General features: G+C 36.4%; 1 protein-coding gene across 1 annotated transcript in view; it reads left to right on the top strand.

Annotated features, from left to right (window-relative positions):
• PELI1 (pellino E3 ubiquitin protein ligase 1) overlaps positions 1-24,355 on the top strand; it is a 57,995-nt gene extending 33,640 nt beyond the window's left edge. Inside the window, exons 2-7 of the mRNA XM_081833598.1 lie at positions 10,082-10,221; positions 13,251-13,380; positions 16,833-16,934; positions 20,897-21,094; positions 21,189-21,377; positions 21,920-24,355. Coding sequence (XP_081689724.1) covers positions 10,151-10,221; positions 13,251-13,380; positions 16,833-16,934; positions 20,897-21,094; positions 21,189-21,377; positions 21,920-22,486 — 1,257 coding nt within the window. The 5' untranslated portion in view covers positions 10,082-10,150 and the 3' untranslated portion in view covers positions 22,487-24,355. The remainder of the gene's footprint in view (positions 1-10,081; positions 10,222-13,250; positions 13,381-16,832; positions 16,935-20,896; positions 21,095-21,188; positions 21,378-21,919) is intronic.
• The last annotated feature ends 849 nt before the right edge of the window (positions 24,356-25,204 follow it).

Below are 25,204 nucleotides of genomic sequence, written 5' to 3'. Positions count from 1 at the left end.
TAATAATGAAGTTGCCCTTCTGTGTCATAACTTTTTTTTTCTTTTTCTTTTTTCTTAAAAATCTATGAAGCATGGTTCTGCAAAATTCTAGTCAGTGTGGGAAATGGGTCACTTTGGGTCTGGTATCACTCAGTCTGTTGAGTGGCCATACTTGAAGTAACAAACTTCTTGACCAACTGGCTGTGGATGGGCAGTTTCACATCAGAGAAAGGATGGGAGGCCTGGGAGGCTCTGTGACTTGATAGGACCAGCACAACGTGGAAATAGTGTACCTTTAGGTTGTGAGAAGGCTGAAAGGAGGCCAACTTTGAATCTTGAATTCATTTCAATGCCTTTTATTAATTTAAGGGGCTATTTTTTGTATTTTCTGATTTTATTCTCTTTTTTACTTTTGATTTTGAAGTAATTTTAGCTTATAGAAAAATTGGAAAACTAATTCAGCTAGTTTACATATATCCTTTACCCAGCCTCCTCTAATGTCAACAATCTATATAATCAGATTATATTTATCAAAACTAGGAAATTAAGGTTGGTACAATACGATTAACTAAACTATAGACCATATTCAAATTTACCCAGCTTTCCACTAATGTCCTTTTTCTGTTCTAGGATCCAGTTCATGATCCCATACCCCAGGCAGTTATTTCATCTCCTAATCTATTCCAATCTGGGAGTTTTCCGGTCTCTTATGACTTTGGCACTTTGAAGAGTACTGATAGTTATTTTGTAGAATGTCTGCCAGTTTGCATTGGTCTGATGTTTTCTGGTAATTAGATTGAGGTTATGCATTTTTTGGTAACATACTATGGAAGCAATGTGTCTTTTGGTGCATCCTAATCAGAGGATACATGATATCAAAATGTCTTATTACAGATAATGTTATCCTTGATCAGTTGGTTAAAATGGTGTCTGCCTGCTTTTACACTGGGAAGTTTCTGTTTTCTCCTGTATAATTAATGTCTTGGGGAGATATTTTGAGACTATTATTATTGCCTTTTTTTATTATTAATTTATTTGAGAGAGAGAGCACGCGCACACAAGTGGTGGAGGGGAAGCAGAAGGAGAGGGACAAGCTCACTCCCCACTGTGTGCAGAGCCCGACTTGGGGCTCAATCCCACAAGATCCTGAGATGATGACCGGAGCTGAAATCAAGAGTCCGTTGCTAAACCAACTGAGCCACCCAGGCGCCCCTGTTGTTGCCTTTTTTAAAATGCATGTAACTTGGTCAGTGTTCCAATAAAAATAAGGACTAGAGAAAACCCAGGTTATTCTCTTTCTGGGAGTAATTTAACTGTCCAAAATAATTATTACATAATACTCTTTTTGGAAGGGCCCATAACCCATAAGATTAATATTGTTAACTGCTGGAATATAAAAAGATGACGATAGGCTCAGTGTTCCATTTTTTTTTATTTCATGGGTTAGTATACATTTAAAGTGGTTGGGGGGCGCCTGGGTGGCTCAGTCGTTAAGCGTCTGCCTTCGGCTCAGGTCATGATCCCCAGGTCCTGGGATCGAGCCCCGCGTCAGGCTCCCTGTTTCGCAGGAAGCCTGCTTCTCCCTCTCCCACTCCCCCTGCTTGTGTTCCTCTCTCGCTGTGTCTCTCTTAGTCAAATAAATAAATAAAATCTTTAAAAAAATAAAGTTTGGAAAGAAACCATTTTATTCATTTTTTCCATGTTTAAATTTTATCCAAGGGACTTTTAAATTCAGCTTTAAACAATTAATTGAATTACTGAGAAAATTAAAATGGCTAGTCAGTATTACTTTATTCCCATGTTGGGACAATAGCATGTAACATGTAGCCTGTAATAGGGAGCTTGAGTTGGAACCTTAGTTTTCTTATCCATAAAGTAAGGGTTGTAATAGTTCCTACCTCATTAAGGTTGTTCTTGGGATTAAATCAGTCAATACATGTAAAGTGCTTAGAACAGTGCTTGGCACAGGGACAGAACCCATTAAGTTTTAGCCACTATGAAAAAAAAAAGGTAGCATAAGCATGAGTTGACTGCCAGTGTTGAGTGCTGACTTTAGAAAATGATGGACTTTTCCATGAATATACTCTTATCCGATGTTTTTGTTCCAAATAGCTGTCAAATCCCACTGAATTTGCTGCTTTCTGCAGACTTTTGTTTGGGATTTTAGTGGTTAAACCTAAGGGAATTTCTAGTCTTGCTTTTTGAGAAGCATATTCTCATTTTAGGAACTTTGGTAATATGAAAGGGTTGCACACAGGCCAAGTATGGGCAGAGACAGTAAAAATGTTTGAGGCCTTATTTGTGTCTTTTAAAATACATTTCTATGTGTAGGGAATTAAGTGATCATTTGAGGTCAGCCGATCAGGAATACTGCCCTGCAGTTTTTTCTTGGTTGTTACTTTTTAGAGAGTACATGAAGGCTTCTGTCCATAAGCTGTCTTAACTTACTTCCAATATGTGTTTTTCTTTCCGATGGTACCAGGAATTTGCCTTAGTGAAATACCCTGCTTCTCATGTTGGGTTCCTGTCTCCCTTTCCATTTTTTAAACAACCATGCAAAGTCCACTTCATTTACTGAAGTTTTTATTGTTGGTCGCTACCAGCAAACAGGATTGACAAACACAGTGAGCAGTGAGGAAGTCACAGTTTCAAACAATCTCAAAAAACACTAGTCATAGTTGCATAGTTGTTACTAGTCTATATTGGAGTGTAACTTGTTTAGTTTATTTTACCCAGGTATACTTTCTAGTCTCTCTCCTAAATGATCCCATAGTAGGGGCAGCCTATTCTTATTTAGGAATTAGTCCCAGCCAGTCATGTATGGGATTTGATTTGCGGTATCAGAAAACCCAGGCTACTTAACTTCTAGGAGCCACAGTTTCTCCATTTATAAAATGGGGATAAATGAGTTAATATATGTTGAATTAATATATGGGTCTCAGTTCTAGGCTTTGCCAGATAATTACCTGTTTGGCCTTGAACCCAGTCAGTGGCCTTTCTGATTAACACACTCAGTTCCCTTATCTGGAAAATGGAGTTAATAAGACTTTTCTAATTCACAGGGCTTTTGTGAGGGTCAAATAAAATAACCTTATGTGAAAGCTCTTTGCTAATTAACATTCTGTGCAAGTGCAAGATAGACTTTAATCCAAGGTTGATTCAAGTTGACACCCCTTTTGATTTAAAAAGATTCCCCTATGCTTTCCAAAACTTGCTTTTAATTTCTCCAGTTATGGGCCCCCTAGGTCAAGAAGATATTTGCTTATCTGGCCTTCACAGGTTAGCCTTTCTCTAAATGTCAGGCTACCCAGCACTGGCCTATAAGACTAGAGTGGCCACCCCAGCTCCAGTCCCTTTCCTTCCACCACTTAAGAGAGGCTGCTACAATATTAAAATATTTTAAATGCACAGAAATATTAATAATTAATCACCATCAAGGTAAGATGATAGTTCTTCAATTTTCGCTTCCAGCCACTTACCGATTCTAATAAAACACTGAAACTACAGCTACCTTCAAAGCCATTGCCTTCACTAACACAAGGCTTAGTAATAACCATTTAAGACATCAGTATGATGAGGTAAGAAAGCAAACATTTATTAAATATCTTACTATGTGCCAAGCACTATGCCAAAAATAGGGGAAATTCCCCTCCTAAGAACAAGCTGTCATCCTCAATTTGAGATTAGAACAGTGGTTCTCACAGGGTGAAGGGTGGGAAGGTGGGACATTTTTGATCATCACAACTAGGGATGCTCCTGGTACCTCTGGGGTGTAAAGGCTGGGAGTGCTGTTGAACCTCCTGCAGTGAACAGGCCAGCTACCCCACAATGTCAAAATATCAGTAGTGCCAAGGTTGAGAAACCCTAGTTTCGAGGAGCAAATACTGTCCGTGTGAAAGATGTTAACTGCTTTCCCATCAGGATGAAAATATGTTGTCCCTATAAGTATCAGCATGTCATTTGGGCTGTCCTGATGGGAAAGACTAGGTGTTCGCACAGGGGGTGCCCTGTATTTTGGGAAGGGGAACACGGACTTCACTTCCTCCATTGCATATTAAAAAGTTTAAAGTCACTGACGGGCAGTATTGTAACCTCATATTCCTGCAGGCTCCATTGTTTCTTCTCTCCTTTCTTTTTATGGAAGAATGCTGCTTATTAATCCTGCTGATTGTGAAAAAAGGAAGAAGGTGATTAGATTTTCACTCTTATTATCAAGAAACTGCTATAAATTCACCTCCCTTCAATCATAGCTTAATTGGTTTCATAAAACGGCTCCACCACAAATATACCAAAACAGTTCTGTTTGAGTCATCCTTTTGAAATCAGCCAAAGGGGAACTCTAGTGTAGATGGGAATCTGTTTCATTAGAGATAATATATGCAGTCCACACCATTTTTCACCATAAAGAAGCATTTCATGTTTTAAAACATTTTCCTTTTTTCTTTTTTCCTCTGCAACCCTTTGTGCCTACTCACTTCCCCACCAAAATAGAAGTGTTTAAAAAGATTATGTAAACATCTATGTAAGATCAGTTTTGTTCTTTGTTTAGTATTTGTTTTGCTTCTTTTTATTTTTCAGGGCAGGAATTTTATACTTGTGTTTAGTAGGTAGTAAGCAAAAGGCTGTGTGCAATGTAAATAAAAGAAAAAAACATGTTGAGGGAGCAATTTGAACGAAGATTGATTTCCCAGTTTTCCTTCTTTAAGTGAAACTGACAATTATATGTTCTAGAAAGTCATTCCTTTGGGAGGAGTTGATACAAAAACAATTGTACTTCACTGGCCTTAAAGGCCAAGTACAATTGTTTTTGTATCAACTCTTCGATTAGAATCCTTTATCAGTCAAATTTAATGAGACTATTTCTAAGAAATATATATTTTATGGCTCATTTTTTATGTTTTCCAAGCCTACACAGAAAATAATATTCTTGAATGTGTTTCTTTAAAACAATTTGTTTAACTTGGGAAGGTCCCTGCTGATGAGAACATGCTTACTTTCTAAGGATCAAGCAGAGTTTTAAAATAATAGGTATTATAGAAAACAGCCTTATTATTAGTAGGATTTTTTGCTATCCTTTTTTTCCAGTCTCAGGTAGAATTAATGGTGCTATTTAATATTCTTTTTGTTAGATCATCACATTGGGAAAGAAATGAATATATGAGGTCAGACCAACTAACTTAATTGAATATCAACAGGTGGGGCTAGTAATTGAGGCATTAGAATATACTTTATATAGATACCCATTTCACGGTCTCAAGTGAATTTAGGAATGACTTTAGGAATTAATTTTGAAGAATTCTATATTTTATTCAGATTTTAAATATAGAGAATATACAAGGAGGGTGGGTACAGGAGCACCATCTAGCAACTTAGCTTTGTTACAGATTCTAAACCACTGTAAAAATCATGACTCTTCAGAACATGTAAAGATTCTAACAATTCTTTCTGACAAACACATGTAAACATGTATTAGAATTGCAATGAAAGGTTCCAGGAGAAGTAGTTGTCATAGCATATGTTATTCATAGTTTAAGAATTCCAGTTATAGATCATTGGTTATATGCCATTTTGAATTTAAGAAAACTGTTTATCTTGGGTCATTTAAGTGTATAAACAGTACTACTAAAGTGTTTGATTATTATAGGTTTCAGATTATTAGATACAGAAATAAAAGCCAAGTTTGAGTGTGTTCCTGTATTGAAACTTTGATATCACTGATAAAATACCCAAAATCAGGCCTTCTAAGGGACCTAAGCAGAGTAAAAATAAGTATAATTGGAAATCTATTGTTTTTCTTGGCTAATTTGGCCAAGGTCTGTATGGTGGATATATGCTAGCCCTATCCCAGTTACTTGTCAAAGCTAAAAATTGTTCTTTTGCTATCGAGGTGATGGGACTAAATCTATAGTCCTAAATGTACATTACTTATAAATTCTTATGTTAGAACCAGATGGTCTCGTATTTTTTACAGCTCCAAAATTCTCTTCATTCTACTTTAGTCTCATCATTTTTAGAGATGAGGGAACATTGCTTTGTTCAAAGAGAGCTAGAACTAGAACATAAGCTAATATTTGCTAGCCCTGCTATACACGAGTATCAGCCAAATATGGGCATTCACATTTATCACTTTCAGATTTCAGCCATATCTGTGTACTTACTGATACTATTTAATACTATTAAATTGACTTACCTCTTTAAATAAGTGTTTTTAAAAGGAACATTTTACTACTATAAATGGAGAATTATCATTTCCTAAAAATAGAAAGTAACTCTAAATGGGAGTACAAATCAAGAAAAGCCACATTATTAAAATTTAATTTAAACTTTAAATTTAATTCTTGTTATTACATTTTTAATTCTTGCTATTCTTGGTCAGAAATGTATCAAAGCAATGTTTTTGTGTTTGATGGCAGTACCTTAATTGTCTAACAAGAAAAGCACAGTTAAAGCTTCTAATTAAGCTTTGCTTAGCTTTTTGTAATGGGATGCTTCTTTGAGGGGGGAGTAAGAGGGTATAATCTTGTTTGTATAGTAAAGTCTGATTTAATATAGATCAGAAGGTCTTGTAATATGGAACCAAAACTGTTCTTTGGTTAATTTGAATTTAATTTTTTTTTTTTAAGAATTTATTTATTTATTTGACACAGAGAGACACAGCAAGAGAGGGAACACAAGCAGGGGAAATGGGAGAGGGAGAAGCGGGCTTCCCGCAGAGCAGGGAGCCCGATGCAGGGCTCGATCCCAGGACCCTGGGAACATGACCTGAGCCGAAGGCAGACGCTTAACGACTGAGCCACCCAGGTGCCCCTGAATTAATTTGTTTTAGAACTCTTAAATTTTTACATTGAAGGTTTTAGTTAGCTTCATATTATTTCTTTTTCTAAATGGAGGATATGATCAGTATAGTTTATTTTACTGAAATAAAACATTTCTCTGGGGAGATGAGAGGATTTTATAGAGTATTTGTATGGAGGGATTGTGTTTTTTTAATAGTTCTTAAGCATGTTTTATTTATTTAAAATAATTTAATAAGTTTTTTAAATTTACTAACGATAAAAATTAGTGTGTCTGAATTGCTGGTTTAAATGTGTATGTCAGTTACAACGGATAAAAGAGGGTCAAATGGCTAAGCTTTTTCCTTTTACTTGTTCTTACTCATTGGGCTACAAATAGTCTGTTTTGCCTTCTCTCCAAAAGTGCTGCTATAGAGGCTGTATTTCACTGTACTATAGAAAAATACAAATAGGCATTTTTCATTCATTAGTTTCCTATGGAACTTGTTGATGGAAGTATAAAATCAGGAGACTGTCATGGGTTAGCTAGTAAGAGTTTTGTTGTGAAAAACCTTTGTAACAGGTCTAACAGGAAGACCATGGAGAGAACAGATATAGGAAATAACTGGTCCCATTAAGCTGCTGATGAAATAATCATAATAATATTATGGGGATTATTTATTGTAGCATTTTTTCTGGCTTATCAGAAATATTTTGTTTTTCATATGTGTGTCAAATTTATATTTCTTAATTAAGCTTTTTAATTTGGGATCATTGTAGATTCATATGTGGTCACAAGAAATAATACAAAGAGAGATTCTGTGTATCCTTTACACAGTTTCCTCCAATGGTAATATCTTGCAAAACTATAGTAAAATATCACAACCAGAATATTGACATTGGTAAAAATACAGAACATTTCCATCACCACAGGGGTCCTTTCTGTTGTTTTTCTGTAGCCATGCCCACTTCCCTTTTACTCCCACCCCCTCCTTAACTCCTAGCAAGCATTTATCTGTTTCCCATTTCTATAATTCTGTCATTTCAAGAGTGTTACATAAATAGAATCATTTTTGTAACCTGTTGAGGTTGGCTTTTTTTACTCAACATCATTCTCTAGAGATTCAGCCATGTTATTTCATATATACCAGTAGTGTGTTCCTTTTTATTGCTGAGTACTATTCCACAACATGGATGTACCACAGTTTAATCATTCACTCAGTAAAGAACATCTGGATTGTTTCCAGTTTTTGGCTATTATGAATAAGGCTGCTATAAACATTCATGTACAGGTTTTGTAACATAAGTCTTCATTCATTTCTCTAGGATAAATGCCCAGGTGTGCCATATATAATTGTCCTAAATATTCCTTTACATATATTTGAAACCACATCAGACAGTGTTAATAATTTTTGCTTTGACTTTCAGACATACTGTAGAAATTCAAGAAAAGGAAAGCTTATTGTATTACCTGTATTTTTACTTACCATGTTTTTTCTTCTTTTCTGATGTTCCAGGGTTCTTTTATCATTTTTCTTAGAGAATTTCTGCTAGCCATTCTGATAGAGTAGATCTGTGGTAACAAATTCTCTTTAATTTTCCCTCACCTGAAACTGTCTTGATTTCCCTTCCATTTTTGCTGGGCATAGGATTCTGGGTTGACAGTTCTTTTCTTTCAGCACCTGAAAAATATATGCTACTTTCTTCTGGCTTCTGTGATGTATCTTGGCATGGAATTCTTCAGGTTTATGCTCTGTGAGGTTTGTTCAGTTTCTTGAATCTGTGGTTGTGTGGTTTCGCTTCCCAAATTTGGCAAGTTTCCAGCCAGTATTTGAATACTTTTTCAGCTTTACTCTCTTTCCTCTCTTTCTGGGTTCCAGTGATACAAATGTTAGATCTTTTGCTGCGGTCCCACAGGTCCATGAGGCTCTGGTCTTTCTTCATTTTCTTTTTCTTCCTTTCCTTTCCTTTCCTTCTCTTCTCCTCCTCCTCCTTCTTCTTTTAGTCTGTTTTCCCTCTATTGTTCAGATTAAGTAATTTCTCTTTTCTGGTTCACTGATTCTTTATAATGTCCCTTTTATTCTGCTGGTAAGCCCATCCTAAAAAGTGAGCTTATTTTAAATTTTTGTTTCTTTGTCCAGACTTTTTTTTTTGGTTCCAGATATGTTTGCAGTTGTTTATTAAAGCATTTCACATTTTTATCATGATTGGTTTAAAATCCTTTTCAGGTAATTCTGATCCTTTTCAGGTAATTCTGATCTCTCTCATCTCAGCTTTTGTCTTTATTATCTTTTTGCATTGTCTTAAATCTTTCTAGTTCTTAATACAATGAATGGTTTCTGTTGAAACCTGGACATTTTGGTGTTATGTTCTGAGACTCTGGATGTTATCTACACCTACTGTTTCCAGTGTCTTTTTCTGTCACTGCCTTGGCTAGGGAATAGTGGCTGCCTCCTTATTACTGCCAAATAGACATAGAAGTCCAGTTTCCCTAGTCAGCCTTCATTGACACCCAAAGGGAAGGGAATCCTTGTTATTGCCAAGTGAGTGTGGAAGTCCAGGCTCCCCTGACACTGCTAGAGTAGAGGTGGGGGCATGTTACCAACCAGCAGGGTGGAAGTCTTGGCTCCCTACTTGGCTGCCCTGACAATACCCTGGTTGGGGGCGGGGGGCTAGGTTTCTTCCTTACGGCCTCATGAGGTGGAAATCTAGGCTCCCCACTTGGCTCTTGCTTGTATAGGCAGTGGTAGGGCCAGTGTTTTCTGTGGTGTTTGGCTACAGTAGAGTGGTTATTGTCAAAAGTTATTTCTCTTGCTAAGGCAGCCCCTTTCTCACTCCTTTAACTAGAGAGAGCAAGCTTTTGGGTGGATTTTTTTTTTTTTTTTGTCTCGGCCAGTTGACATTTCCAGGTTGCTGGATTCTTCAGCTCTTAATCTGGGATATATTAAGCATAAAGAAAACCCAGAGAAACTCAGCACTGTGTAATTCCTTGTGCCCCAAGGTCCCTAGCTGGTCTATCTTCTCTCTACTTTTCAGAATCTTCTTATGTTTTATATATAATATCCAGAGTTTGTAGTTGTAGTTAGTGGAAATAATAGGGAAAAATACTCCTACTCCATTTTCCTAGAAGTGGAAGTTACCAAATTTATATTTTTAAACGATTTAAACAGTTGGACCAAATATATAACCACTATTGGGGAAAATGTCATACACTTTGTATATTATATGATAACTTTGCATAATATTGTGTTCACAAGGACTGCTAGAAAATAACATCTTTATTTAAACTGAAATTCATTGTTCACATTATTAATGAAAACTTTCTCTAGGAGATAATGCAAAAGGTGTCCCAAGGCTCCTGACCAGTGAACAAAGATTTGAGAAAGACAGCCAAGCTCATGTTTTCTCCTGATCAAGAAAATCATCCATCCAAAGCACCAGTAAAATATGGTGAACTCATTGTCTTAGGGTAAGTTTTCTCCATCTGATGACACATAAAATTGAATAATATATAGTAACTTTGACATCTAGGTTAAAATTACTTTTTAGATTGTATATCCTATCTATGTCCAAAAATGATTTAAAGCTACAGGATAATATTACCTCAAAATAATATTGATAATGTTAAATCAAGAAACTCTTGGGGTGCCTGGGTGGCTCAGTCGTTAAGCGTCTGCCTTCGGCTCAGGTCATGATCCCAAGGTTCTGGGATCGAGCCCTGCATCGGGCTCCCCGCTCTGTGGGAAGCCTGCTTCTCCCTCTCCCACTCCCCCTGCTTGTTTTTCCTCTCTCACTGTGTTTCTCTCTGTCAAATAAATAAGTAAAATCTTTAAAAAAAAAAAAAAAATCAAGAAACTCTTCTAATCCTCATTTTTATGCCATCTCTTGTAAGTGCTCACATATGCATAAACTTTGCCTCACCCTTACCCCAGAAAGAATAAAGCTTCTTAAAGGTGAAAAATGTACAGTCTAAATGTCTAAAGTCATATAATTTTTCCATTTGTCTTCCCTATCCCATCATTTAGAAAAGTTTGCCTCACCTGACTTTACCAAAATCCCTTCCCCGTTTAGGTCATTTCATGTAGGTTAGTATTTATTTGTTCCTTTGTCCTTCTGAGGTAGTTGTTGCTTTGTGCTTATGGTCCTATTCTTCATGTGATAGAGTTGTACAGGCTAAAGATATGATGACTCTGAAGCCCAGAATCTCACTGCTCATTTGCTTCCTACGTATTCTCATCCATACAACTTACACAGACGCAATCTAAAGAATGAGGAACAGATGATTCCGTTTATTCAGTCTAAAACTTGCATTAACTGTCAAAACAGAGACACAATATAGTCTATTAGCTAGAAATTTCAGAAACTAGAAATTGCAAATTTTACTTTCCCCCTGATGTTTCTTTTCTTCTGTCTAGAAAACAGCTCTAGGAACAATTATATGACTTTAGACATTTAAAACAACATGTTTTAGAGTCAGGTTGGTACAAGGTCTTGTTTAAGTGAGAATATGTCCCTTGTTTCAGAGCAGAGAGTAAGAGAAAGTCGGAAGATAATATGGAGTTAATGAGCTTGACTAGAAGTCAGGAATGCTAGATTCCAGTGCCTATTCCAACATTGCTAGTTACATGACCTTGGGCAAGTCACTTCACCATTCTGGATCTTGGTTTCCTCTTCGGTAAAATGACAGACAAGATCATCTCAGGCTCTTTGAGACCTAAAAATCTTTTTTCTCAAAAACAATTTAAAAGATTAGAAAATTATATAGTAACTACAATGTTACCAACTTCACATCACATAGATCTTAAGGTATTAATGACAAACAACTTTTAACTACCAAAAATTATTCAAAGTTAAATTCTTCTACCAGGAAATCTGAGTCATTTGAAGACTGGAATTTAAAATTTAGTTATATGGTTTAAACTGCCTTTCTTAGCCCAGAAGTTTCTCAGTTAATCCTTGGCAATAATGGTTGTCTCTGTATCTGGCACTTGGTGTCTTAAAATACAAATAATACTTCTTTCCAGTCCTCTAGGAAAAATAAAGCTGGATAAGGTTGTCAGTTTGATGTTGTTACTACTTTATTAGAATAGTTTTGAGCTACAGAAACACAATGTTTGGGAATAGAGAGTATATCCCCAGGAGGGAAACAAGTCATATAACTAGGCAGACAGAACAGTCAGGACCCAAAATGGGGCTGGTGGCAACACACAGCCTAGAATTAGTACTGTATTAACTAAGGGGTGTGACTCTGAACTCTCAGCAAGGCTAGCAAGATCGGCAAGGGCTTTGTCCAACAGAAATCAGTGTGTTAATTTTTTAAAGGATCGGTATAATTTCTACATATGGCAGTGTGTAAAGTCCCTTCTCTTCCTTGTCAGCCACTAATGTAGGCCATTTTACAATCACATTCTCCTACAACCTCAAAATTGTCCCTGGTCTGTGCCTCATTTTCCCTCAGATTGACCAACTATAAATGAGAGACCAGGAAACAAACCAAAGATTTTGTCAGGGGGAAGGGAACAGTGAATGAGGAGAGATTATTATTAAGCCATTGCTTATGCCAAAATGAAGCAATGAAGAATTTTAAAAAGCCTGACACAAACGCCTGGATTCAGATTCTAGTTTTTCCATTGTCCCTTGTGTGACTTTCAGAAAATGACTTAATTTCTCTGAGCCTCTAAGGAATTCTATTCCCCTGAGGAGTAACTTAAATTCCAAATTGTAAAAGTTGAGTGATGCCAATCTCAAGAGTTTTTATGAGGATGAATTAAATGAGGTGCTGTATGGTAGAGAACCCAGTAGTGCCTAATACATGGTAAACACCCAAATGTTTTGTTGTGAACTTCTTTCCTATCCAGTCCTCACTTACTTGCTTATTTTCAGCACATGTATATGGTATCATGGAGAAGTGGTCATAAGATCTGAACGACAAAAATATGTTTAGTCACTATTTAGCAGGCATCTCAGTTGGATAAGTTTTGCCAATATAATATGAATGTGTATGTGCACATTCAAGTCCTAAGACTTATCAGACTTATCAAATGAGTCTGAAAATTTCAGACGTTAAGCTATTTAAAGTATTTAGTTGACAATTAAAGGAGATTGTTTTAGACAATTCATACTGTACTTTTAAAGGTTGTATTAGCACAGGCAAACATTCACTTTTAAAAAACATAGAATAAGGCATCAGATATGCCATTAATCAGCTCTTGATTATCTTGAATAAAAGAGGAAAGAAAAATACAGATAATTTAAGGCTATTTATAATCCAAAAAATACTTCTTTGTGACTGGGAGTGTAACCAGAATCTCATTTTGTTTCATGCTTAGACAGCTGGTCTAGGGATCAGCAATTACTGAAGGGAATTTGAGATACTTACAGTGTGCTAATAGATGATTAATTGAAGATTGATCCATATTGTAAAGCAAAATAAAGCATTTATTTCAGAATTGTGCGGTTCTTACAAGAGATCACCTACACTTTTTTCCCTCCCATCAGGTACAATGGATCGCTCCCAAACGGTGATAGAGGAAGAAGGAAAAGTAGGTTTGCTTTGTTTAAAAGACCTAAGGCAAATGGGGTGAAGCCCAGCACTGTGCATATTGCTTGTACTCCTCAGGCTGCAAAGGTAAAAAGCAAACAAACCCAAATTAAACTAAATAAGTTAACTTGAGAAATTGAAACACTTGTACATGTTGTTTCTGTTCTCTAGCGTTCCCTTCACATTCTGTACCAGAAGTTCCCTTTTGTTTCAATGGGAGCAGACACTTTGGAGACCATATTTGAAGGGCTGCCATATGGAAGGGCATCAGACTTTTTTTTTTTTAAATGACAAACCAGGATCAGTGGGTGGAAATTAGAAAGAAACATTCCCTTTTAATAAGAAATTTTTAAAAAGGTACGTTGGGACCAGGGCTTTATCTAGTATTTAGAATTATACAGCTGTCTACCCTGAGAAGTAGGAAGTTTCCACTGTTACTAGAGGGGCCTTGCCTGGGCTGAGCAAGGAATGTAGTATATAATAAGAGTACTCAGGTACTAGAAGCATTGTTTGGATGAGGTGATTTTTTTAAACTAAGGGTTTAATTGTGTGCTTCTTACAAGAGATCTTTATCAAAGATTCTGTGTATGCTCTTATTTTTTGTTTGCTTGTTTTATGACCCTCAAAGCTTTTAACATAGTGCCTTGAACAAAATGGACCTCAGTTAACTATTAAATTGAACCAAAACTATAAAAGCATATACCCAGTTGTATCTACAGTATAACTTCTCAGTCTCCCAGCATATTTAATGCTTTTAGCTCCTTTTTCTCTCCCTACCAAAATCTCCAGAACCTGAGCCATCATTTCGGGACACTTAGGCTTTTCCTGGAGTGAAAGACAATTTAGAGGGAATTTTAAATCTTCCCATTTCTGTGAATTCCTCTACTTTCAATTTTGTAACACAGAATTTGTATTTGATATTGTGTTGAGTGACTAAAATTACAAAGAGTCTCTCAGCTTCTGGAAGTAATTGTATCCTTAGCTAGGTAGCCCCAGGATGTGCATTAATATTTTACCATCTGAGGTATATCTTTGTAAGTTAAACAAGAGAGAAATTGGCATATGGTGGCTTGCTTTAGGTCATAGCTCCAATCCCTGAAGTTAATTGAATTTGTTTTGTATCCAGCATGGTGACTAGAACAGTCCTCATGTCTTGATGAGGCCTCCTCTATTACTGTTTGAGACCCAGTGAATATAGAAAAGGGACAGTTTCTTTTTAAGTGTTTCTTTTTGCTCCTTTGCAGAGAAGTGTTGTGCTAAGCAGGTGGTGAGAGTGAGTGAAAGCTAATGACCCAGGCCGAGGAGCTCTGTGCCAGAACTGCCCTTGCAGCGTGCTCTTGCATTTGGGGTACGCCACTTCTCTGTGCAGGGTTGTCTCCCATGTTGTCCCCAACCGCTAATGCCATGTAAGCCTGCAAATCACAGCCAGAAAATGCACCTACATAATTCCAGGTGCCCCTTTCACAGCTAATACTACCTCTGGTTGAGAACCACTAGCAGAGGGAAAATAGTTATGATCCCTATTTCTAAAATACCCTATTCTGGCAGTCATCTGGGATAAGGTTGAACCCCGCCTTTCAGTCCAGTGAGAATTTAACTAGACATAGTTCTTATTCTTAATCTAAGACTAGGTTTAATAGCTAAAAAGCCAGAGATTACAATCTCAAAGTACACAAAAACCTGTGTTTTTAAATCCCTTTAGCCATTAAGAATACATTACTTCTGGGACACCTGGGTGGCTCAGTCGTTAAGCGTCTGCCTTCGGCTCAGGTCGTGATCCTGGGGTCCTGGGATCGAGCCCCGCCTCAGGCTGCCTGCTCAGTGGGAAGCCTGCTTCTCCTTCTCCCACTCCCTCTGCTGTGTTCCCTCACTCCCTGGGTCTCTCTGTCAAATAAATAAATAAAATCTTAAAAAAAAAAAGAATAATTACTTCCAAGATTTTGGGCAGTATTTGATTGGAAAATCATTGCTTTATGCTAATTAAAGTAATTATAGTTTTTAAAATCTATAAAACAATTATATAATGTTTATTTTAAAAACATCAACAACGTGCATGGGAATGATCTACATTGTGTTAATGAGGTGTTGTATACCTCTATGAAGATAGGGGAGTGAGAGAAACATGTAAGCAGCCTTGACACTGCTGTTGAATTTAATTTCTTTTAAGAAACCAGAAGCAAAAATGGCATTGTTATGGTTTGATAAAGCTGGGTAGTTGGTACCCAGGTGTTTTATTTATTCTCTTTAAATATTTGAAAATTCCACAGCCTTAATTAATTTTAAAGCTATTATTTTAAGGCTTTATCTATTACAGATTACCTACAAATTGAAACCAAGTAAGGTTTTATAATGCCAATGTTCTAATTAAGAAACATTTTTTGGGGGCGCCTGGGTGGCTCAGTCGTTAAGCGTCTGCCTTCGGTTCGGGTCATGATCCCAGGCTCCTGGGATCAGCCCCACATCCGGCTCCCTGCTCGGTGAGGAGCCTGCTTCTCCCTCTCCCTCTGCCTGCCGCTCTGCCTACTTGTGCTCTCTCTCTGTCAAATAAATAAATAAAATCTTTAAAAAAAAAACAGGGCCCCTGGGTGGCTCAGTTGGTTAAGCGACTGCCTTTAGCTCAGGTCATGATCCTGGAGTCCCAGGATCGAGTCCCGCATCGGGCTCCCTGCTCAGCAGGGAGTCTGCTTCTCCCTCTGACCCTCCCCCCTCTCATGTGCTCTCTCTCTCTCAAATAAATAAATAAAATCTTTAAAAAAAAAACATTTTTTGAATTTAGCTTCTTTGCTTTGTATAATCATTCTTTTGTGTCTTTGTATCTGTTTTGTATCTGTTTTCCTTTTACGTAACCTATTTCCACTTCCTTTGTTCAGGTTTTCCCCCTTTCTGATATTATCTTCAACTCATATACATAGAAAACGCCTGAAAACAAAACCGAAAAGTTCTTTTTAGCAATGTCTTTAGTTTTAGTTTGGGATAAGTCAAAAATACAGTCGTAAGCATTGTGTCCATTTCCTTTGGTAATATTTAATCATCCGATGAATTTTTCTGTATTTGCCCAGCATATGGCAAATGTTTGTCACCTGTAGAGTCCCAGAATGATTAAGAAAACCATTTAACTCTGCTTGTTGGTAACTTGTTTATAACTCTTCGAGTTACTTTAAAAATAAGAATCTTCTTATCTTGCAAAATTCTGTATTTCCTCCTTATTAGAGCATGAGCGAGTACTATTTTCAGTTTCTGCATGGGCTTTGATTTTGATTACTTTATAATTTAAAATATTTATAAGGGAGACCTAGATTTTACAGTGTTTTTATACAATGAAATTAATGTTCTTATTGTATAACATCTTCAAGGTATTCTTGAAACCCCACTCAACCTGAGTAACTACTGTCACAGCTGAGGTTACAGAAGAGTTATTAATTTCTACCTTAAATTTTGGGAGGAAAATATGTCAAACATGTGATAGATTACTTTTCTTTTTTGAATTTGATTTGATTGGCCTACCAGCTAATTTTTGCTATTAATCTTTTCTTTCTTAGGCAATAAGCAACAAGGACCAGCACAGCATATCATATACCTTATCTCGGGCCCAGACAGTGGTGGTTGAATATACTCATGACAGCAACACTGATATGTTTCAGGTACTATAACATCTGAATTATTTTTGTCTTAAAAAAAAAAAAAAAAGTTGAAAACCTATTGTCAGTGACTTTTGCTGTGGTCAGTTTCATGATTATCCTATTTAGTCATGTATTACATTAAAATATATATTGATTTCTAAATCTCATATATAGAAGTCAGCATAGCATGGTTAAGAAATGGGCTCTGGTAAACATTACTTAACCACTCTATGGCTCACTTTCCTCCTATGAAGTGCAGATAATAGAGCTTCCTTCATATGACATTTAGGAGGCTTAAATGTGTTGTTAGTACATGTAAAGTGCTCAAAGCTGGGCCAGGGAGCTGGTAAACACTTAGCTATTAATAATAGTGGTTATAATAATAGCTCAGTTAGCTATTATCCAAAAAAAAAAAAGAACCAAGAAATATTCTGCACATATTTATGACCGTTTTTGCCACTATTTCCCACCTTCCTCTCTAGGTAGGAAAATGTACAGGCAGTCTCTAATTGTCCATATCACGTTTGTGATCAGACTTGTTTTTCAGCACACATTTGCTCCAAGCTACTAATGCGGTAAAAGGTTTGTTTTTTTTTCTCTCCTTTTTGTACCAGTCCAGTGCTGATGTTTTTATAAACTTGATAGATGATAGAACAGTCAAACCCAAAGATGTAAACAGAATCCATGCTGTCTTCTCCCTTGTTTGGTTTTGTAAAGCCCTGGATTTTTTGGAAACAAATAGGACATAAAGTACCTGATAATGTTGCTCTTACAATTACTGTCCCAATGACTTTTCAGTTTTTCTTTATTTTTATCAAGATTGAAATCTAAAGGCCTGGAGATGTCTTTAATTATAACCAATAGCAAAGTATTTCTCATTGAGGTCACTTATCCCCCCGCCCCAGCCCTTCTAGTAGAATACTGAATTTTTTAGAATAGTGTCTCTAATATCAGAAAATGGATGTATGTTTATCTTTCTTGCTATTGCCAAAAAAATTTAAGATAAATAACACCCTTAATGAAGATGAAGGTTGGGATCTTAATGAAAACCTAACACAAGCTTTAGGATGATTTTCCACATTTTATTTCGCTGACAACCAGTTAAAATAAATATGCCTAATTAGCTTTTTTAAAAATCAAGATGCTACCTAGATGTTTGACCCCAGACTAGAATTTTAGTTTCAGAAAATACCTTGAATTAATTTGTTTACCCCTTATTTTTTGTCAGTAAAGTTACTGAAATCTTGTGAGTTAAAGGTTACAAAGTTAGTTGGGGGCAGAATTGGGGTTAAACCAGGCATTCTGATTTCTAGAACAGTGTCTTTACCATCTTATGAAGGTCCTTAAATAAGTTGCACCATTTTTGTTTTCTTCCTTTTCATAAAGGAATAGAGAGTTTTTCCTAAGTAGTAGTCATGATGCTCCTTCTACAAAGCATTATACCAATGGAAAATCCAAACATTTCTACATTAAAAACCAGAGATATATCCAAAACTACCCTGATAAATTAGCCAGTCTTTGAGGAACTGGTTTTATAATCATTCTGGGATTGCCTGCCTTCCAAACTGAACAAGAATGTTTATTGTTCAATTCATCAGCTGTTCAAACTCCAACTCTGCATTGGTTAACACTATGAAGTAAATAAAGACATTACATGTTGATTGTATTCATAGATGCTACACTGGCAGTCTAAATGTGAAGTACAAGCTTCTGATTGGGTTGAAGAAGGGTGAGGGAAAGACTTCATAGCAGTGCCTTTTTATCCAGACTTTTTTTTTTTTTTAAAGATTTTATTTATTTATTTGAGAGAGAGAGAATGAGGGAGAGAGAACACCTGAGAGGGGATAGGGTCAGAGGACGAAGCAGACTCCCTGCCGAGCAGGAAGCCCGATGCGGGACTCGATCCAGGGACTCCAGGATCATGACCTGGGCCGAAGGCAGTCACTTAACCAACTGAGCCACCCAGGCGCCCCGGAATTTTTTTTTTAATCAAGTTGAGTAGGGATTTTGTCAGTCCAGCCAGTAGAAAGGCATTCTGACAAAAGAGATGGCAAAGTACACAGTGTGGTAGAAGATTGACAAGTGAGTTGCTTGTAGCTAGAATATACTTTTCGTGTGATTAGCAATGATAGGAAATTAAGCTGGATCAGTGGGAAGCAAATTGTGAGGTCAGTTTCTAATTATTACAGAAATAAACTAAGAAGTTTGGATAGTCTGTAAGGAACCATTAGGGTTTTTAATGAGAGTGGGAGGGAATGACATGATAAGATCTATATTTTTAAAGCTAATAGTAGCAGTTAGAAGAGGAATTACTAAAATTTATCTTAACGCACAGTTATATTTTGGCATCTGATCATGATCACATAGGTTTTTTCTCTTTATAGATACTTAAGATTTCTTCCTTCTTACCTGTCTTGACCAATATTGCTTTGATGTCTTAAATCTCCTCTAAGACCCAGAGCAAATCTCAACTCTCTTGGAACAATCTCTCCTCCCAAATAAATGCCACTTCTGAATATCGTGATTCAAAAAATCAATCCTCAATCCATTCCTGGGCCTACATCTTTTAGATCTAAAATAGCCTTTTATTCTTAGAAATATTTTTAGTTTCAAAAGTCTGAGACCATTTTCTTTGTATATCCTTATCTTAAAAAGCAGGAAAAGGGACATCCAGTCCCTTTTGTTAACCAGCCAGTTTTCTTCTAAAACTATCCAAACTAAAGAAAGACTTATACTTGATAGGACAAAAATGCTAAAAGGATTTTATCCGAAAGTGTGTGGTTATGAGGAATTCTTGAGGCTCAACTATGCAAAGAATGACTTTGAAGTGTCATCATCGTTGTAGAGGGTCAGTGTTTTTTCTCAGTATCCACTTCCTTCAATTTTATACTACTTTATAACAAATACATGAATGAACTCATCATTTTTAAATGTTTACTTTAAAACCCTGTGACACTTGTCAGGTCTGTCATCTCTTCCACAGATTTCCTTTTTTCTTTTCATTTTTAAATGTTTACTTTAAAACCCTGTGACAATCAGTTCTGTCATCTATTTCCTTTTTTCTTCTCAACTTTCATCTTTCAAAATGAAAATTAATATATTTCCTAGCTAGTACCTCTGAAGATGTTTTAATTTGCCAACCCATCCACCAGAACTCTTATCTGGGAACCTTGTCTCTCTTAAATATGGCCAAGAACCAGGAAGAAAATAAAAAGGACATCCAGGCCTATAAAATAAAGGCCACAAAAGGCCATGCACTAAAATTCCTTTTCTTTGCTCCCTGGAGAATCCTTTAGGAACTTACCAAGAACCTTTTGAAATGCTATCCTTTAAAGTTTAGTTTCTCAGCCCACAGCAGAATAATAGTGACTAGTTAGAGGAGGGGTATGCTGCCAGAGTCAAGTATGCCCAACAGCAAGAAGTGATAGCTGACAACCTGACAGAACACATGAGAATATAAAGTATATATAAGACCTCAAAGAAAGCTATGTAAGCCCATAACATAAGGATCAGCCTTCTTGTACACCTTTATAGCACCTGAAGACATCACTGCATTCAGTGTAATATAAATGGTATTTATAGTTTATTGTCCTGGAGACATCATAAAAGATTTACTTGTATGTTCACTATATTCTGTTAAAGAAGGCAGAATAATACATGGTAGGCATATTTCCATCCAAAGGGGTTAAAATTAAAATCTGCAGCCATCTAGGAATCTCAGCCATCCTAAACTCTGCATTCCCTGAGGGTTTCATATATTCTGGATGGTAAGTTCCCATTTACTCCTATGCTCTAAATAATTATTATGTCAGAACAAGTTTGACAGATTAGTTTTCTAGGGTATAGATGCCCTCAGAGTTAAGTATAAGTTTGAGCTTTAGAAATTTCAGAGGCTTAATGATTTCATCTTCTTGTACCTTTCTTGAATGGATTTTCCACTGTGTTCCTTTCAATAGGTTTATAGATATTTCTTTTTCCCTTAGATTGGTCGGTCGACTGAAAGTCCCATTGATTTTGTGGTAACTGACACAGTTCCTGGAAGCCAAAGTAATTCTGATACACAGTCAGTGCAAAGCACTATATCAAGATTTGCCTGTAGAATCATCTGTGAACGGAATCCGCCCTTTACAGCACGGATTTATGCTGCAGGATTTGACTCATCAAAAAACATCTTTCTTGGGGTAAAAAGCTTTTTCCTAAATGGTGCATTATTTTTAACCACTTCTGTTTCCAAATTACAAAGAACTGGAAGCTCACTATTCTTATTGCTACTAGGAGAAGGCTGCCAAGTGGAAGACATCAGATGGGCAGATGGATGGTTTGACCACTAATGGCGTTCTTGTTATGCATCCACGCAATGGGTTCACAGAAGACTCCAAGCCTGGAATATGGAGAGAAATATCAGTGTGTGGAAATGTATTCAGCCTGCGGGAAACCAGATCAGCTCAGCAGAGAGGAAAAATGGTAAGTATTGAGATGTAGCCTCTTATTTAGCTCCAGTAAACACATTGGGTGAGTTGGACTGAATGTATTACATAATTCCCAAAACTCTCAAATGCTGACAAAGAGTGCTAAGTCTGACCGCTAAATATTATACTAGAGGGTAATATCTTAATATTTCAATCAGGACACTTTAAAAATTTGTTCTTTCATATTATGTTAATATATTTCAAAACCTAAGCTTTCCTAAATTAAATAGCACTGTGTAGTTTCTATTTATATCTCTTTGACCATGATGTATATGGGAAATATTAGACTTACTGAGTAGCCAGATGTTTTAATCATAAGTAGTCTTCACTATAAGGCTGAAAAGAAATATGTTCCTGCTCCACATTTTATCCTTGATTTTCAAACTTATATTTTTCATGACTGCCATTAGAGTTTCTTACATTTAGTAACAATCACAGGAAATCTCGATTCTTGAGTAAGGAGCATGTAAGACCAAAACTCTCATGTAAAAATTGAGAACACAGTGTTGAATGTTTTTTGATTCTTGTTTCTTCTAGGTGGAAATTGAAACCAATCAGTTACAAGATGGCTCATTAATTGACCTCTGTGGTGCAACATTGCTGTGGCGTACTGCAGAAGGCCTTTCCCACACTCCTACAGTGAAGCATTTAGAAGCTTTAAGACAGGAAATCAATGCAGCACGACCTCAGTGCCCTGTAGGGTTCAACACACTAGCATTTCCTAGTATGAAGAGGAAAGATGTTGTCGATGAAAAACAACCATGGGTGTATCTAAACTGCGGCCATGTACATGGCTATCATAACTGGGGAAACAAAGAAGAACGTGATGGAAAAGATCGTGAATGTCCCATGTGTAGGTCTGTTGGTCCCTATGTCCCTCTGTGGCTTGGATGTGAAGCTGGATTTTATGTGGACGCCGGCCCTCCAACCCATGCATTCAGCCCATGTGGGCATGTGTGTTCAGAAAAGACAACTGCCTATTGGTCCCAGATCCCGCTTCCTCATGGTACTCATACTTTTCATGCAGCCTGCCCCTTTTGTGCACATCAGTTGGCTGGTGAACAAGGCTACATCAGACTTATTTTCCAAGGACCTCTAGATTAACAGACAGTTGTCCTCCAGGACTATATTATAAAATTTATAAGCTAAGTGAGTTGGGTTTTCCAACCTGTTGTCCATGTCACAGTTTCTCTGCTCTGGTCATTTGCATTAAGATGAAGAATTTTTTTAAACATTTATAATAAGTAGTAACAATTTCTGATCAAAAAATCTGGGAAACTCAAGAAAAAGAATTTCTGAAAGTACCAGACTTTGAATTCTGAGTTTTGAAAATATATTTTGAGGATAAAAAGATGCAATCTAATTTGTTGCCTTCCTTTTAGTGTTTTTGAATCACCCATCCTCAGTGTTGGAAAATTGTTTTATATAACTGAGGGTACTGTTGGTTCAAACTATGTTAGTTTACAGTTTGTTGCAAACATTGTAAAATACAGCAACATGTATATTAACTTTTTTCTATTTATCTTTATTATAGAAAACATCTTAGAATGTTCTTGATAGAGTAGCATGGTAACGATGGTGTCACACTTTCGGTGTGAATGGTAGTTTAGCAAGCATAGCTCAAGGATTTACAAGCTTAGAAAGAAGGACAAGAGAGCCTCTCTCCCTGCCCCCTTCTAAATATGGAATTTGGTAAATTAAAATACTTTGTAAAACCAAATTCATATTAATTATTATTGTGTAAGAGGTGTTTGTTTTTAACCACATTGAATATAATCAGGAAAGTTTTTTCTTAATGTTTCTCTCAAGTGTAGTATATAACAAAAACTTAATGCTAAGAAACATTTTATATGCTCCTTTGAATATGCAATTTAATCTAGATTATCTATTTTTCTCCCATGATAACTAATCTGTTTTTAGTATCAGCAACATTTGGCAAGTTTATTTTTTAGATATAAACTGTGGTTCATCTGTTCACTGTTTCTAGAAAAAAAAATCATTCTCATGAGAAAAAGCATAAATTAACAAGGAGGAGAGTGACTTGATTTGCTTTTAGAAAAAGAAATACTTAATTGATTATTCTGTTTGTGGTCTTATCCAGGCATTAAGAAATGTAGAGAGATATAAAGGGTTCAATGACAGTAGTGCCCCCCCCCTTTTTTTTAACCTAGCAGACCAGCCTTAACTTTGTGGGCTTTGAATCCTAAGGAGAGTTGCCACCATGTGACTCAAGGAAATGTTTGGTTGGCAGATGAGCACCAGTGACAGCTGAGTAGGGGAACATACTTGCATGGTATGTTTATTCTCTAATTCCAGTAAGTTCTTTGCTTAAAGAAGCAAGAAGACGTTTCTTCACTCCCTCCCCTCCCCTTTTTTTAATGCACCACAAAGGAAGTATAGACAGTTGCACTACATCAAACCCTTTGTGACACTTGTAGAAATCAGTACACTTTTAGATTAGACAGAATCTTTTTTTTTTTAATCTTTTGATTTGTTTTTCCTTCAGTTCGCAAGTTGTGTAATAATTGACTCTAGCAAATTTTCGTATGTGGTAGTATAGCTTTAATTTATCATAACTATTACTATACTGTTCTGAATTTTCTTTTGGTTTAAAAAAAAAAAAAAACTGTTGCTTAGAAGCCATGAACTATTTTACTTTAATTCAACTTGTCAAAATTTCCTTGTTTTTAAAAATGGTCATTTGGGTTCACTCAGGAAATGCATGTCAGGAAACTTGTATTATAAGTTTACTAGTTGTGATGTATCGTAACTGCTGTTACCCCCTTTTCAAAGAAATGTAATTGATTTTGAAGTTTTCTAGATAGTCACATGCTTTGTGACTAATGCAAGGAAATCAAGTCCAGTGTTGTATTTGTTCTAGTCATTTCTATTCAGGCTATATATTGTAGCTAATTTTTATTTGCAATTAATTTATTCAAACTAAGTAAATACTTTTCAAAATAGATACTTGAATTTGTCTCCGTGAGTTCGTTTTTGCATAACTGAGAGTGGGAAACCAGAAATGAAAACTCTTGGACAAATCTACCCCCCACTTCAAAAATATTCACTTGAAATAGATGAAGAATTTGCATTTAATGTAACACTTTAAATCTCTGGTTCTCTTGGGAAAGCATCTCTGACTTATTAATAAAGGAACTTTGTTTAGTGGTTGAATAATTGAAGCTTTGGTAAAGTCCTGCTAGGGAGTTGGCTGTCTGCAAGAGTGGGATACTAGACCTTTGAAACAGTGCTTCACTGACCATGAAAGGTTCATGTTCTTCCCAGAGTGCCTCAGTTCCCCCTTCCTCCCAACTATGAAAAGTCTGGTTCATTTTCTATCAAATTCAAGTTTGTTTTTTTTTAATAATTTTTTTAAGGATATTTATTTATTTATTGAGAGAGAGAATGATAGAGAGCATGAGAGGGAGGAGGGTCAGAGGGAGAAGCAGGCTCCCTGCTGAGCAGGGAGCCCGATGCAGGACTCGATCCCAGGACTCCAGGATCATGACCTGAGCCGAAGGCAGTCGCTCAACCAACTGAGCCACCCAGGCGCCCCTATCAAATTCAAGTTTTGAAAACTCAGGTAATTTAAATCATTAGGTGTTTTTCTGTTCAAGCATTTTGAATATTGGTTCTGTCATTTTGTTGATGCCTAATGGAACACTTTTAGTTACTCAGTTGTATTAAGGGAATATCAGTATTCTGGCCAAGGAGAAAAAGTTGTATTTAGGTCTCCCAAATGTACTCGAAAGAAAGATCATCTTTACGGCTTAACTCTTTTATCAAAGTGATTTTACCATCTAAATGTTCCTTAATTTGTAT

Source organism: Leptonychotes weddellii, chromosome 10 (assembly GCF_054177405.1).
Source record: "Leptonychotes weddellii isolate Sample4059 chromosome 10, ASM5417740v2, whole genome shotgun sequence".
In the NCBI taxonomy this organism is placed as follows: Eukaryota; Metazoa; Chordata; class Mammalia; order Carnivora; family Phocidae; genus Leptonychotes; species Leptonychotes weddellii.
The sequence above is the reverse complement of the archived record's forward strand: the minus strand, read 5'-3'. Positions and strand labels throughout refer to the sequence as shown.